Source organism: Anguilla anguilla, chromosome 10 (genome assembly GCF_013347855.1).
Source record: "Anguilla anguilla isolate fAngAng1 chromosome 10, fAngAng1.pri, whole genome shotgun sequence".
NCBI lineage: Eukaryota > Metazoa > Chordata > Actinopteri > Anguilliformes > Anguillidae > Anguilla > Anguilla anguilla.
Window position 1 is genome coordinate 17,139,780 of NC_049210.1, and position 15,406 is coordinate 17,155,185.

General features: G+C 46.6%; 1 protein-coding gene across 1 annotated transcript in view; it reads left to right on the forward strand.

Annotated features, from left to right (window-relative positions):
- The window catches only part of dennd1a (DENN/MADD domain containing 1A), a 134,757-nt gene that overhangs the window by 20,981 nt on the left and 98,370 nt on the right, over nt 1-15,406 (forward strand). Inside the window, exon 3 of the mRNA XM_035379310.1 lies at nt 12,606-12,649. Coding sequence (XP_035235201.1) covers nt 12,606-12,649 — 44 coding nt within the window. The remainder of the gene's footprint in view (nt 1-12,605; nt 12,650-15,406) is intronic.

Sequence of the window (15,406 nt, forward strand, 5' to 3'; positions counted from 1 at the left end):
TCCAGGCGTCGGAGACCGGCTCGGGGGAGCGGCAGATGTGCTCGGAGCAGTTTACGAACGACGCCGGCCCGGAGTTTTGCGCGTTCTCTCTCTTTTTTTTTTTTCAAAGGCCTGTTTGCTGGCAGGCCCTAATGGGAAGTGATTTTAAAGTGTGTCTTAAAAGCGTCGGAGGCTAATCGCTTAATTTGCTTTGGGCCCGGCTCTTTTTAATGAGCTTCAGAGCGGGGCGCCTGCTATCTGGGCCGCTGATGGAGGCTCATCATTGGGAAGCCTCACGCTTCCTGGAAAACCTGGAAATCTGAATGTACAGATGGAAGCATCATGTGTTATGTGCATGGATTTGAGGTCAAAGTAACTGTACAAGTGTTTAGTGTTTGTTGCATTTATACAGGGCAACAACCTACAAGTTTCATCTTCTAGCATTATTTCCATTGATTTCTTCCATGTGTTCAGAGTAGTAATGAGTTCATACAACTATAATTCTTATTTTACTTCTACTACTTACTACGTACTTCTATACTACTACTACTACTACTACTACTTACTACTACTACTATTAATAATAAATACAGTGCTTTTGGCAGGTATTCAAAGTAAGTGTTACAATTCTGGCATTTGGCCAGTAACTGTAGAAGCTGATGGTGTTCCTTTGCATCTGTTGTGGCTGATGATGTGATGATGTGGCTTTGACTTCAAATAATATCCAACCCAAAGTTCCAGCTCCTCCACTGGGCACAGTTCAAGTGGCATCCGGTGATTCAGTTCCTAAGAAAGAAGGGGAAAAAAAAAAAGTGTTGTTGATGTCTCCCACCAAAATCTTCTCCGAGCCCTGACTGGAGATGAGTTCAAATCTCAGTCTGGCTTTCCAGTCGGTTTTGCAGGAATAATTTTTCCCTGTTTGAAAGTGAAACGGGCCTGGCGGTGTTTGTGTTTTGAGCGAGTGTGCAGTGGCCTGGTGGCTCTCGTCCAGCGCGGGTGCACCGCGCTGTCTCGCGTTTCCGAGAGGCCAGGTGCTCTTGGGGCGGCGCGGGGTTTATGAATATCAATGAGAGCGCGACGATGCGCGGCAACTTCGCCGCTGCGTAAAATGGCGAGCTGCCGCGGCGAAACGTAGAATTAACGTCTTGTGTTATTGTCGCGTTCTGTTACCGTATACGCAGAACCGCCGGGTTGCCGTCGGTGAGTCGCTCTGGCCTCATCTGTTGCTTACGCACCGGAAGCTTTTGTGAATCGTTTTCGGGGGGGGGGTAAAAAAAACCCCGAATGAGACCAGAGGTGTAAGGTGTCATACCCAGAGTGCCTTGCGGGCGCGAGGACGGGGCCCGACAGCCTGCGCCATTGTTAGCGGGAACGCAAAGCCCCGTCTGTCCTCCGGCTGGTTGGCCGCAGGAGCGCGGGGATCAGAGAGCGTCGGGGGGGGCGCACAGATGCAGCGGGAGGTTTTAATTGCGGGGTGAGGCGACGCGGGGCGAGGCGACTGGAGGCGACCCCCGCTCCGCTCCTCACACCGGGGGCTGGGCAGCCGGCTGATGGCAGGATGCTGCGATTGTCTTGTTTGTCTTCTCCCGCTGGGCCCTGTGAAAAACAGGGGGTGCCCCCCCCCCCCTTACCTCCCCCCCTCACAAGCAGCCCCTGGGGGGTGGGGGGTTCTGTGGCCAGTCCCACCACAGAAGCAGCGTGGGACTCCTGGAGCCTCTTGCTCGCTCGCTCGCTCGCTCGCTCTCTCTTCCTTCCTCCCTCTCTCTCTCCCTCCCTTGCTTGCTCCCTCCCTCTCAAGACTGCACAGAGCCCTGCCAGCTGCCGCTCCTCCTCGTTCAGACCTGTCGCCTGGCAACTGTCATCAGGGGTTGGGGGGGGTGGGTGGTTGGTTGGTTTGGGGGTGGTGGGGGTGGGGTGGGGGGGTGGAGGGGGGCACACCGATGCTGAACAAGCACTCGACTGAAACATTCACTCCCTTCTCCATTCACTCCCATTCAGCAGGCCGGCCAACCAAACCACTTGTGAAAAAAAAACCAGGAAGTTTCACCCCCGCTCTCGAAAATAAAGGCCTCGTGTTTTTTTTTTTTTGTTTTTGTTTTGTTTGTTTCAGGGGAGTGTGTTTCTCGTTTGCGGGGAAAAATAGAGGCCGCTTCCCAATGTTGTGCGCACACTCTTTGAAGAGGACAAAAACACATGGTTCCCCCCCCCCCCCCCCCCCCCCCCCTCCCTGTGGTGAAAATATTTCCAGTCTGCATATTTCCTGGTTGCAAACACGCTGTGTTGTGAAAACATGTTTCAGCACTCCTAATGCCAGGGATATCCGGGGTGAGACGACATCGTTTGCAGCTGCCCGTTGCATATCGGATTGCGCTTCACTCTTTTGTGCACGGTGATGTGTTTTAAGCACGGCCAACATTTTGGAATGCTTTGCATACACTTGTATGCACTGATATATAGACAGTGTAATATTAAACATATTACTTTATATTAAAAAGTTTTTTGTTATACATCTATATAAATCAAATGTGTACATGTGTGTGCGTCTGTGTATAAACATAAGCATGTGCATATATGTTCAGTGAGCTCCATAATGTTTGGGACATTTTTTTCTTGATTTGGCTCTGCACGCCACAATTTTAGATTTGTAATCAAACAATTCACATATGGTTAAATACTCTTAGCTTTTATTAAAGAGTATGTCTTTTTATACATAGCCCCCCATTTCAGGGCACCATAATGTTTGGGACATATTCATGTTATGTAAATGAAAGTAGTCGTGTTTAGTACTTTGTGGCATATCCTTTGCATGCAATGGCTGCTTGTAGTCTGTGACACGTATGCATCACCAGGTGCTGAGTATCTTCTCTGGCGATGCTCTGTTAGACCTGTACTGTAGCCCTCTTCAGCTCCTGCTTGGTTTGTGGACTAGTTGTCTTACGTTTTCTCTTCAGCATATTAAATGCATGTTCATTTGGAGTCAGAGTTTTTTTTCCAGTTTTTGGATTTGGATTTGGCTTTGAAAAGCTCCTTTGTTGCTTTAGTAGTATGGTTGGGATCACTGTCTTACTGTAGGATGCAATGAGTTTGGAAGCATTTGCTTGACCTTGAGCAGATAAGATGCATCTGTACGCATTCTGCTGCTGCTATCAGCAGTTACTTTTATCACTGAAGACTAGTGAGCCAGTACCCAAATCATAACACCCCCACCACCATGTTTCACTAATGGGACAGGTGCTTTGGATCTTTGGATTTTGGACAGTTCCTTTTGGGTTCCACACTTTGCTCTTGCCATAACTTTGATTCAAGTGCATCTTGGTCTCATCTTTCCACAAGACTTTTTCTAGACCTCAGCAGGCTCTTTTGGGTACTTAGCAAACTGTAACTTGGCCATCCTGTTTTTGTGGCCAACTAGTGGATCGCATCATGCAGTGTAACCTCTGTAGTGCTGTTCATGAAGTCTTCTGTGGACAGTGGTCACTGACACATCCATGCCTGCCTCCCAAAGAGTGTTTTTGATCTGTGTTTAGGGATTTTTCTTCATTATGGTGAGATTTCTTCGGTCATCGACAACGATTACTGCGCTCACCAGTTCTCTCTTTCTTCTGAGTCACGTTCCAAGCAGTTGCTTTTGATAAGCCTAGGGTCTGGCCTTTGTCTCTGGCTTTTTTTCCCCTTATTTCTCAGTGTTATAATGGCTTCTTTGACTTTCATTGGCACAACTCACACCAATAACAGACTCCAAAGGCAATCAACAGCCTAGAATCAAGACTACTGAAAGCTCTCTTCTACCTGCATGGAAGGAAGGAAGCAATTGAACACGTCTAACCAATCAGAAACACCTGTGAAGCCTTTTGTCCCAAACGTTATGGTGCCCTGAAATGGGAGGCTATGTATTAAAAGTGCTGTAATATCCACATGGTGAACCCAAAATATATTTTTAAAAACCCCTTTAGAAAAACAGAGAATCTGCAACACTTTTGAATTACTTAATTACAAATCTAAAATTTTGGGGTACGGAGAAAAATAAAAAAATATGTCTTTGTCCCAAACACACACATATGGATTGATTGATGGAATAGGTAGATAGATAAATAGATAGATAATAGTGATTGATCAATCAACTCTGCTTCTACTGGAGTCATTTCATGGATTAGCTATTGTGCTTTATGGTTTTGACTTTATAGTATGTGAACTCATAAAACTTTTACACCGAAATCTCCTTGTTCTGCTGACAGAACTTAGCCTGAAATAGCTTCTGCGGTCCGCTTTATTCATTCCTTTTAAAATGGCGATACCACAATCAAATCTCCTTGTGTCAGCTGTTGCTGAGCCCGAGGAGGCTATGTGTCTTCATTATTTTTCTTTGTTACTTACTTTAATACCTTGAGCCAGTTTAATTGCCCTTCTTTGTACCTTTTCTAGGGTGTATATGCCCACGGTGTGCGGTCCATAACTGGATGCAGTTCTTTGTTGATACTCTTGTTCTGAGTACTGTTCCCTTGTACTCGTGTTCTTTTTTCATTTGCACTTTTATACATCCCTGATATGAAATTTAACGCTCGTAATCGCCCGCATGTATAACCGTATATTGGATGTGCAGAATTTTCTCCACCCTGAGTTCTATTTTGAAAGCATCTTGAAGCATTTCAGTGGCTTCCAAGCTTGCAAACCCCCTGAGATTTTTTTCGTCTGACAACTTTTTTATTATTCTTGTCTCTACAATGGTCATTTATGCAAATGAAGTGCAGAGGTCCAAAGGCTGATTGCTAGAGGACTCCACTTCCCACTGCACCCTGCTCAGATATAGGCACTCATCGTAGTCTTTGTGTTCTGCCCCGAAACCACTTTTGAATCAACTCTGAGATTCCTCCTTTTTTCAAACTGATTTCAGCTTGTTGTATCATTTGCTCTTGTGATACTTTGCCAAGCCCTGACTGAAAATCCAAATATATGAGCTCCTAAACCTCGTTTGAGTCAAAACATTTTGAAGTGCCCTCAGAGATTCAGGGGGTTTGCTAAGCACGGTTTTCCTCTGTGAGACATGTTGGATATCACCTATGATGCTGTTTTTTATCCAAGAATAATTCCAACTTGCACCTAATAGCACATTCTAAAAGTGTACATAATAAGATAAAATAACAGGGTTGTAGTTTCCTGGATCAGTATGACCCCTTTTTTATATAGTGGTATTACACCACCTTTTTCTTGTCATCAGATTTTTATCCAGTTTCTAGAAATTGCATTCATGGTTCCAATGAGAAATGGCTTGTGCTCTACTCCAAAGAGAGGTGCTATGTTTGACCCCTGAGAGAAGTGGCATGTGCTCCAGTGATGAGTGGCATGGAGCTGTTAGCACTAAGGAGCAGAGTGCGTACGGGTCAGGAGCGGTATTCATTCTGTCCTCCCCCTCTGGCCTCCTGCCACCCATCGCTGTCCTCTTGCCCCCCAAGCTGGTAGCGGCCTTTGCCTTGGCTGGTGTTTATTCATGTCTGGTATCCGACCCCCAGCCCGCCGCCACCCGCTGCCTGCGCTCCCGTTCCCTCGGATGAAGGTCGGTTCCTGGAAGATTCTGGGAAGGCGGCGAGGCGCGGCGGCTTTGGCGTGCTGGGCGGGGCACACCGTGTCGACGCGGGGCCCCCGGCGCGCCCCGTTGCCAGCGCGGCGGCTCGGTCAGCACTCCTCTGCTGTCTCGATCTGCGGAGCGGTGGAGCACAGTGGCCCGCGTCGTCCCGGAGCGCGCGGGGTGAAGCCAGATCATCGGAAAATCCCCACCACTCCCCCTCCACCCCACCCCACCCCCCCCCCCCCTCACCCCCGCTCCCCTGGCTGCAGGGCTCTCTAAGGGCCAGCTGATTCGCTTACTTCAGTTGTTGGGAAGGTGGAGGGAGGAGGGAAATAAAGAATACAAAAAACACATTCGGGGAGGAAAAGTTTTGTGTGCTGGAAATGTAAGTTTGATACTGTCAAGGTTGTGGATCTGTTTTTCAGCTGTAACTTTGTCCTCCAGGCAGTAGAGGGCTGTGATATACACTACATGGCTAAAAGTGTGTGGACACCTGACATCCAACATCTCATGCAAAATTATGGGCATTAGTGAGGAGTTGGTACACCCTTTGCTGCTATGACGACCTCCACTTGCTGCAACAGGAAACTGTTGGGGAAGCACAGAATCGTCTAGAATGTCATTGCTGTAACATTAAGATTTTTCTTCACTGGAACTAATGAGCCTAGCCTAAACCATGAAAAACAGCCTCAGTCCAAGGGGTGTCCAGATAATTTTGGTCATATAGTGCATGTGAAATATGGGAGTATATCCATTGGGCTGTGATTAAAAGTCTCTTCAGCATACAGTTACTGTGTTATGTACCCTCAGCCCCCACCTCCCTTACAATACTAACAGTTCTGTGTCCCCTCCCAGTAGCCTGCATTTGTTCATTCCTCTCTTTTGCAATACCAGGGCTGCTCATTCTCTAGCTTCTCATTGGTACGATGATCCATCTCCCATCATCACTGGTGAAGCCACCATCTCTAGACCTCATGAAGGATCTGCTATGGAGGCTAAGGCTCACTCCTGTCAGAGCTAACTTGAGTTGTTGAACTGAACCTCTGGGGTGGGAGCTCAGCAAACGAGCTTTTCATATGATCCTTGTACATGTCACAAGCATTTGGGGTAATGCTTCAGGGCACTACAGGTGGTTATTAAATTGCTCTATCAATTCTTAATGATATCTAGGGTTTTTGCACTGTGCACATCTCTTATTCTGTGCAAGTCACACTGGTTATAGGGATAAAATGTACACATTAGGAAAAATAGTGAACTTCAATCTAATTTTTTGATACTGTAAAATAAAAAAAAACTGACTATTGGTCACAACACTAGTAGTCACTTAAAGTCAAAATTATTGGGGCAAAATATCTTCAGGTGGTCAGTTTTTAATTAAAAAACTGATAAATATAACGCATTCTGAGAAAGACTTGCTTATAAGTGTTTATGTATAATCATCTTTTTATTGGGGGAAAAGTTGGGGATTTAATACAAGTTGTCCTGCTTTAATTAGATAATGTACTAAGTTTTCACATTATTTCTGAAAACTTGTGCTGCACTAATGGTTGGACTTCAAAAGGATTTTAGAAGCTGAACGTCGGCTTCAGATATAATGATCCTTGGTGGCACGTTATATGCTAAATGAAACAAAGACTGTTAAGACTCATTTCAAAAGGCCATCTTCCCTGTGTTGTGCAGAGTTATCTGCATAAATCAGAGCCATTGTTAAAACGTAGCTCCCAGTGAAACATTGATAATCTGAAAACTCCGGTACTTCGGTCAAAGGGTAAAAATTCAAGTACTCTTTCGGGTATTTCTTCGAAAATCGATGATATTTTTAACCCCTCTAGTGTCATGTTGCATTTACTGTACTGTCTATCGCCAGGACTTTACAATGACGGTGAACTTGGCACCGATTAGTATTGGGGGGGGAAAGAAGTGCAGGGAAGTGCAAATGGTTTGACATAAGCCCCCACCCGGTAGACTTTGCGAGGCTGATTATAAATTCAGCTTGACACGTCCAACCGAATGCTTTTGCTGGGGTTACATTTTTCACACACAAACCCCAGGTGCTCCGGAGCTCCTAGCTCAGCTTCTCGTTGGTCCGCTCGCTCCCTGGAGTTCTGCAGTAGCGTTGGTCCCGAATAAGACTGCGGCGTGCACTTCTACCGGGGGTCGAAGAAGCTTCCTTAGCGACCGCATCGCGTGCTCCTCGTACCTCAGTTAGCAGACACGCTATTCCGTTTCACGGAGGAAAGTTCAGCTCGGTCGCTCAGGTGGATGTTTCTCAACAAGAACAGCGAGACACCAGCGGCGAAAGGAGGTGGAGATTCGTGTGCCCCTGGTCCCTTTTTATGTTTTTTCCCGAACAGTTCCCATCCTGTCAGCTGGAAAATCGTAGGGGTCTGGGGCTCGGATTAACTTTTAGGCCTGCCTACTGAGAGGGACCTTATGGAGAAAGAGCGGGGTTTCATTTAAACTCCATGAAATTGAGCAATGAGATTATGGGGTTTATGGTTAATTTCAAAGCGCTGCTCAGTGGCTTTTATGGTCCCCGTTTTGTTTTTCTTCTTTTTTTTTTTTTTTTCCCCCGGTGGTGTTCACCTTTCTCGAGCGCAAGTGTCAGCAGTTCCAACAGAACGGATTTTTATTTCGCAGCGGAGGCCTAACATAGACCATGCGCTCGCGTGTTGACAGGTACGGTTCACAGAGAGTCGGGATTTGCGAGCACGACGGCGTCCCCGGGGAACCGCGTGCTTTCATAGCTGCGCTCAAACCTTTGGCAATCACGGTTTTTTTTTTTCTGGAGTTTGTGGTTTGGGTTTCTTTAATTTCGCATTCGATTGAACAGAAACACCGCTTCTCGCAAGACACGGTCAGAAATAACCGGGCGCGTTACCCCTTGTAAAGATGATATTTTGAATGAAAGAATTCACGAGCGCGCGGAGTGCCTAAATTATGTATGGCCATAATTTTAGCTACTATCACAGCTGTGAAATTAGGACAGAGAGGAGGGAGCAATAGCGCGCTCAGTGGCCCTTCCTCTGTATTATTCATCTCTTCTTACAGCTGGGAATAGATGATCCTTTCCGTAGCGGCGCGTGGCGAGGCTGAAAGGAGGTGGTTTGGCGACGCAGCCAGGAGAGCACTCTTCCACCGGAGTCCGGCTGTCTGAAAATCAGAGATTAAGGCCCTTTTCGCTTGGCAGACGCTAACGTTTTTGATAACATTTATCTTTTTTTTTACTGTTTAACTGTCATGTCATTTTCGATCTTGTGGTGCCTAAATTAACATTTTATCTCCTTTTGTCTATGAACAGTGAAATTATGCTAATGCATATTTCACCTTGCTGCTTGCGGTAAACCTGCAGATATGGTGAGATAGCCTGTTTCGCCCTGTTTGCGTTATTCTGTTTCTCATAAAAGTCTCTTAATAAACAAAATGTCCCAGAGGCAGCTTTAAAGGTGTGTTAAATGCGGCTGACCCTAATGCGGTGCATAGCGCACTTGTACCCACAAAAACCCCCCCAAAACAAAAGCCTTTGGAGACGCGCTGATGGACGGCTGCCAGGCCGGGAATTTGAAGATGGCTTGCTCGACGGCGGGGTGCTCCCGGTGCTCAGCGCGCCCTGAAACGGCCTAACGTTTTTGAGAGAGAGGTGTTCTGTTCCTCCGGAGGAACTGCTCACAAAGCAGATTATTTGCTGCACCATTCAAATAAGGGACCTTTTTCAGCAGCCTGGGCCTTCCTTGTTTAGAAGAGTGTGATTTCCCCCCCCCCCCCCCCCCCGCCCCCCTGGTTGGTGGAGGAGCTCAGCGAGGCCCCCGGTGACTCTGGAGACTCTGAGCTGAGCCAGAGCTGCCGCTTGGCCTTTTACGACACACACCCACTCCCACGACTTTGCTCTCTGTGTTAATCTTCCCTCTCTTTCTCTCACACCACTCCCCTGTTCTTCGCCGAGGCGCGGAACGCGCGCGTAACCGAACGCGGGAAAGCTCACGGCGGCACGCGGCAACTTTGCGTTTGGAGCCGGTGTGGCATCCTTTTGTCTGTGTTGGAGCGGAACGTATTCTCGCCGGTCCTTAATGAACACACGTCTCTCCTTTATGCTAAAACACACACGGCGTTAATGTCCAGTTAGCACTAAGGACTTGGACCCATGTTTCTGCTTTATAAGTGACCACCTATTTTCAAGTGAAGACTTTTTTTTCTGTCAATCTCAGTAGCATTTCCAAGATAGTGTGTTGCTGCACCATCATTGGGATTGGATGAGGTAATGTGGAATATTTCTAATGCATGGTTATGCTTGGGGCTTGCAGTAGATTACTTTTGACCAGAAGTTTTTCTGATGCCCGCCAGAATAAGTTTTCAAATTTTGAACAGTCATATAATTTGTTTGGGTCCAACCCTTTAAACCTTACATGACCCATTTTAGCAGATCAAAGGAAGTCAGGTGACCTCTAGTGTGCACAATTTGTTTGGATTTAAAATGTGTTTTCTTGTGCACGCACGCACACACACACACACTCACGCGTACATGTGTGATGTCAAATAACCAATTCCATGGTTAGAGCGGCTTTTGTGTTAACGGACAGCCTAAAGACAACGGTCTTATAAAAAAAACCGGTGTGGGAGTCCCATCACTGTTGTTTGTTTCCTGGCTTTCCAGAACCCTGCAGTGACACTTGTGGCTTGGCTGGCTTACCCGTGACACCTGCGTGTCACCTGCGCAAGCGGCGCTGCCGCGCAGGGCTGCAGACGGGCCGACAGCTGTCCACATTAACCGCGCAGGTGCACATGAGCGCGTCGGCGGGGACGCTCCCGCCCGCTACTATAGCGGTTAGCGCGCTCAGGTAGCGTCCTGCCGCTCCGGCAATCAAGCGCGCGGCAGAAGGGACATAATCACTCAAGTACACTCCTGCTGGAGAGGCAGGCAATCTGAGCATAAGGCACTTAATGAATCATATTGGAAACTAATCTGAGTCATTGTACTGTTGGCAAATAAACTAAGGGTAATAATGTTAATTGAAAGAATAACAATCCCCCCTCCCTTACACACACACACACACACACACTCACACACACACACATAAGCACACAGACACAATGAAGATGTCAGGTGCTTAAGTTCTGAGAGTGGAGGGTTAACGATGTCGGAATGTTTGGACATGGTATACTTTGATGGCCATCTTTTCAGTTTGGCTGTGCTATGTGAGGGTGTTTTTGTGATGTGTTTGTGTGGTGCAGGCAGGGGTCTGAATTTGGGTGAGTAAAGTCCATGAATCAGGTGTGTTGTGGGCAGAAATTAGCTTTCTAGAGAAGAATTTAGAAACGGGAGGGGGTGGAAATGTGGCTGAGGGGGTGGAGATGGTAGGTGGAGAGGGTCAGGGTTGGGGGGTGCATCCTTTAATTAGTGGTTGTCATGAGCTTGAGTTGAGTGTGTGTGTGTGTTTGTGTGTGGTGAAAGTTTGTGCTCATATGTGCGTTTGTGTGTGTGTCTATATATGTGTGTGTGTGAAGTGTGTAGTGTGCGTGTGTGTGTGTGCATGCGCATGTCTCTGCGTTTGTGTGTTTGTTTTTATGCATTTCATGTATGTTTGTGGGTGCATTTGTTCCTTGTTAATGTACGTTTCCTGCTTGAAAGAGGAGAGCTTTGGCATAGTTCACATTTGCTCTCTCCTGCACAGGAAGCCTTATCTGTTGGCAGGAATTATGTGAAAGTCGCATTTGATCAAAACAAGCAAATGGCTGCGTCTCTTTATGAGACCACTTTCCATTTAAGTAATCGAACAAGCTGTTTGTGTCACAGCGAATTATGGGTCTCCTGCCGTCAATATGCAAAAACAAAACAGTGCAGATGCAAGCTGGGAGTGTACATTAAGTGCAGAATTCCTCAAATAAAAAAAATAAAGAAGTGATTTTGAGAAAATCTGAAGAAAAAGAATTTTAAAATGCTGAATTAAAAAAAGAAATATATCAACTACTAAAAATGTTGGAAGAACTTGTACTACAAAGTAGTGGTGGACCGGTCAAAATGGTGATCTGTCTGGGTTGTATGGTGTTTGGGTCAGAGCAGAGGGGATGTGACAGAAGCGGGATTGTGGGTACAGTTGACGGGGGTGGGGGGGGGGGATGCGTGGAAGGGTACAGCGACAGTCCCCAAAGCCCGGTGTCGGAGCCTTGCCGAGCCTCGGCGCTGAGGGAGATTTGACAAAACAAATGACAGCATATGGTAGATGGGAAGGGAGAGGGGCATTGTTGTCATTGGGGCTCCCGCGTTTCTCTTCCTCTCCTCAATCTTTAATTCTGCTGTCGCTCTCGCCGCGAGCGCCGCGGCTGCTCTTTAATTAGCCTCCAGAAACCGCGCCCAATTGTTTACCTTTTTTTTTTTTTTTTTGTTGTTTTTTTGGAAGGGTTCCACGCGGCACGTTGACCCCGTTGGTGTCTCCCCGGTTATCCGTCAGTCTCCACCCCTGATCCTGGCCCCGCCCACACGCCCCGTCCACCCCCGCACACACACACACACACACACACACACACCCCAGCAGCCGGGCAGCACGGCTGCTGGGCGGAGGGTGGGCTGGAGGGGGGGTGGAGGGGTGGAGGGGGGGGGGGGGGGGGGGGTTGCTCCGTTGGTAGCTGCTACTGGTACATCAGAGGCATGAGAGAAATGTATCTCCTCCGAATATTTTGGGATATCACTCCGGTATCTGCTGCCCGCCGGATCGCGGGCGCTAATAAAATAACAATCAAAGGCGGTTTGAAAGTCCTTGTGATTTTTCTCTGGCGGTACATCCAGCAGGCAATTTGCTGCCAGTAGGAGGTTAGGCGAGATAGCAGCCCCCCGAGCTAGCGGGAGCATCAATTCCTCCCTCTCCTTCCCCGCGTTCCTCTTTCTGGAGGAGGGTAGAGGGGCCGCCTTGAACACTTCCCTTTCTGGCCTAATCAACACAACAGCCTCAGCTGCCCCCTCGGATCCCCTGCCAGGGTCCCTATCATCTTCTGATCAAATATTAATGTGCGATACTCTGCTTGCTCACTAATCCAAAGCCAATTAATATTATCTGTCAATTATTTACAGATCCTGAGGTGCGGCGGCTGTTCCCTGAGGACTACATCGACCAGGTTTGGAATGCATAATTGACTTCCTCTTCCACCCCCACCCAACACGCACACACACACACACACACATACACTCTCACACATACACACACACACACACACGCACACACACCCACACACATAATCCTTTCTTACTCTCTGTCTCTCCTGTTCTCCCTCCCTCCCCCCCTCTTTACTTTCATTCTGTCTGCCTTATCTTTTCTTTCCTTTTTTTGTCTCGCGTCTCCCTTTCATTTCTAAACGGTCGGTGGTTTGTTTTTCGTTTCTCTTCTTGGTTCCCATACGCGCGATGGCACGCGGGCTTCCTGACCCGCCGCTGAACGCGTCGATTCCTCTGGCCTGGTCACGTACTGCGTGCGCGGGTGTCCTAGCAACGCAAACGCAGGTCTTTGTGCGAAGATTCTGAAGTATTTAAGGATTACAGCTGGACCTCTTTTACCGCAGATTAAAACATGGTTATGTAAACAGGTGATTTTTGATGTAAATTCATGAATAAATTCTGGGATGAATGGATGGATAAATGGAGAGCGAGTGAAGGAGTTAAACCATTTTCCTTTGAAGCAAGTCAAGCACACTGACTGTGTAATCTTAGGAGTTTGTTTATACTGTGTGTTGTCTATTAAAATGTTGCTGCATACGGTTGATATTGCATACAGCGTGTAGCACATAGCACAGCTGCTTTCTTCCAGGGTCTGTATTGCAAACGAAGCAGCACGGCATAAAAATCCAGTGCAGCGATGAAGGGCACATAGTTCAGCCACGGCTCTGTCCCCTTCACGACCCCGCAGAGGAGATGGTGTTTGGTAATAAGGCGATGGGAGGAAGTGAAGCCTTGTTTTCTGTGTGGAGATGGGGTGGCAGAGCTGATCCAGTCACTGGTATCTGCAGGCAAGCTTCAGGAATATTTTCGTCTGCAGTCTCCAAATGATATTTTTTATGCTTCAGATCTAAGTCCTCGCTGCAGCCGGCACTGCTCATTACAGTTTGCGCGAACAAAAATATTAATTTGCATGGAGCATTTATATGGATATATGAAGACCATTTAAGGGAAGTGTATAGACTGCTTAAATGTGTTGGAGATGTCTGTGTAGAGGGCTTAATTTATCCAATTAAGATTTTTTAAAATGGAAACGGTTGCTGTTTCCATTTTACAGATACAGTTTTTCTCTTTCCTAATCTCCAATGCCCACTTGTTTGGTCTTTAGAACATGCTTCCTTTAATTAGCTGAATACGAGAAGCGGAACATGCTTATTGCCGTGTCGGCATAGATATAATCGTCGCGATGGAATGACAAAGTCGTTTTTTTCTGCATTGGTGCAGGGGTTGGGTTTCGATTCCGTTCCGTTATTCTAAATGTTCCCTCCATCGCTGTGGTCACACTAATCACTTCTGCTTTTTTATATAAGGTTCTCTCTCTCCCCACCACACCACTCTCTGATGTACAAGCAAACTGCAAACTTTGTTGTTGATGGATATTTTATTCTGGATAGCCTTTGTTCTGTACAGTAAAGAATATGTCTCAAATGATTGCGGCTCAGTTACTTTTATGAACGGGGATAGGGGTGATGGGGGGAGAGAGAGTGATAAGGGGAAAGAGAGAATGAGAGAGAGAGAGAGAGAGAGGGAGAGATTGGCATCTGGGAGGGATGACCAGGCTTTGGGCTTCCCTTGAGCCACAAAGCTTGAACTTCTTCTTTTCATAGAGAGAAGGAATAAAGAGCTGGGAAGAAAGGCAGAGGATGAAAAGAGCAGGCCCTGGCAGTGTACTGGTAGAGCGACCAATCATGTGCCACTCTCCATTATCCATACTCAGCTGCGGGCTCTTAATAATCTGCCAAGACCAAACAGGCAGTGAGAGTTCATAAATTAGCCATTGCTCCAGAAGAATTTGATTTTGTACGTGTTTATATGTGCGTGCGTATGTGTGTGTGTGTGCACATAGACCCACACACAGTGAGCTCCATAATGTATTGGACAGAGACATAGATATGTTTTTTTCTTGATTTGACTCTGTATTTCACAATTTTAGATTTGTAATCAAACAATTCCCATAACATTGAAGCGCACATTCTCTTTTATTGGAGTGTATTTTCATACATTTTGGTTTCACCACATAGAGATTACAGCACTTTATATACATAGTCCTCCCTTTTCAGGGCACCATAATGTTTGGGACAAATGGCCTCACAGGTGTCTCAGATTAGTCATGTATGTTCAATTGTTTCCCTAGTGCAGGTATAATAGACCTTTCAGTATCTAGTCTTGATTTTAGGTATTTGACTGCCTTTGGAGTCTGTTATTGGCATTTGTTTGCATGAGGACCATGAGGAGACTAGCAGAGAAAAAAAAAACATTCAGACATCTGCCAAACCTTAGGCTTACCAATTCAACTGTTTGGGACATCATTAAGAAGGTGAGCTCAGTAAAAGCAAAGGGCCTGGTAGGCTAAGGCAGACCTCTACAGTTAATGATCAAGAAATTCACACCATAATTAAGAAAACCCCCCAAACACCTGTCCAACAGATCAGAAACACTTCTTCAGGAGGCATGTGTAGATGTTTCAGTGACTACTGTGCGCAGAACACTTCATTAACAGAAGTACTGAGGCTCGCTACACAGCAAGATGCACATCACTAGTTAACTGCAAAAACAGGATGGCCAGGTTACAGTTGGCTAAGAAGTTCCTAAAAGAGCCTGTGGAGTTCTGGAAAATGGTCTTTGTGGACAGATGAGATCAAAATGTACTTGTATCACAGTTA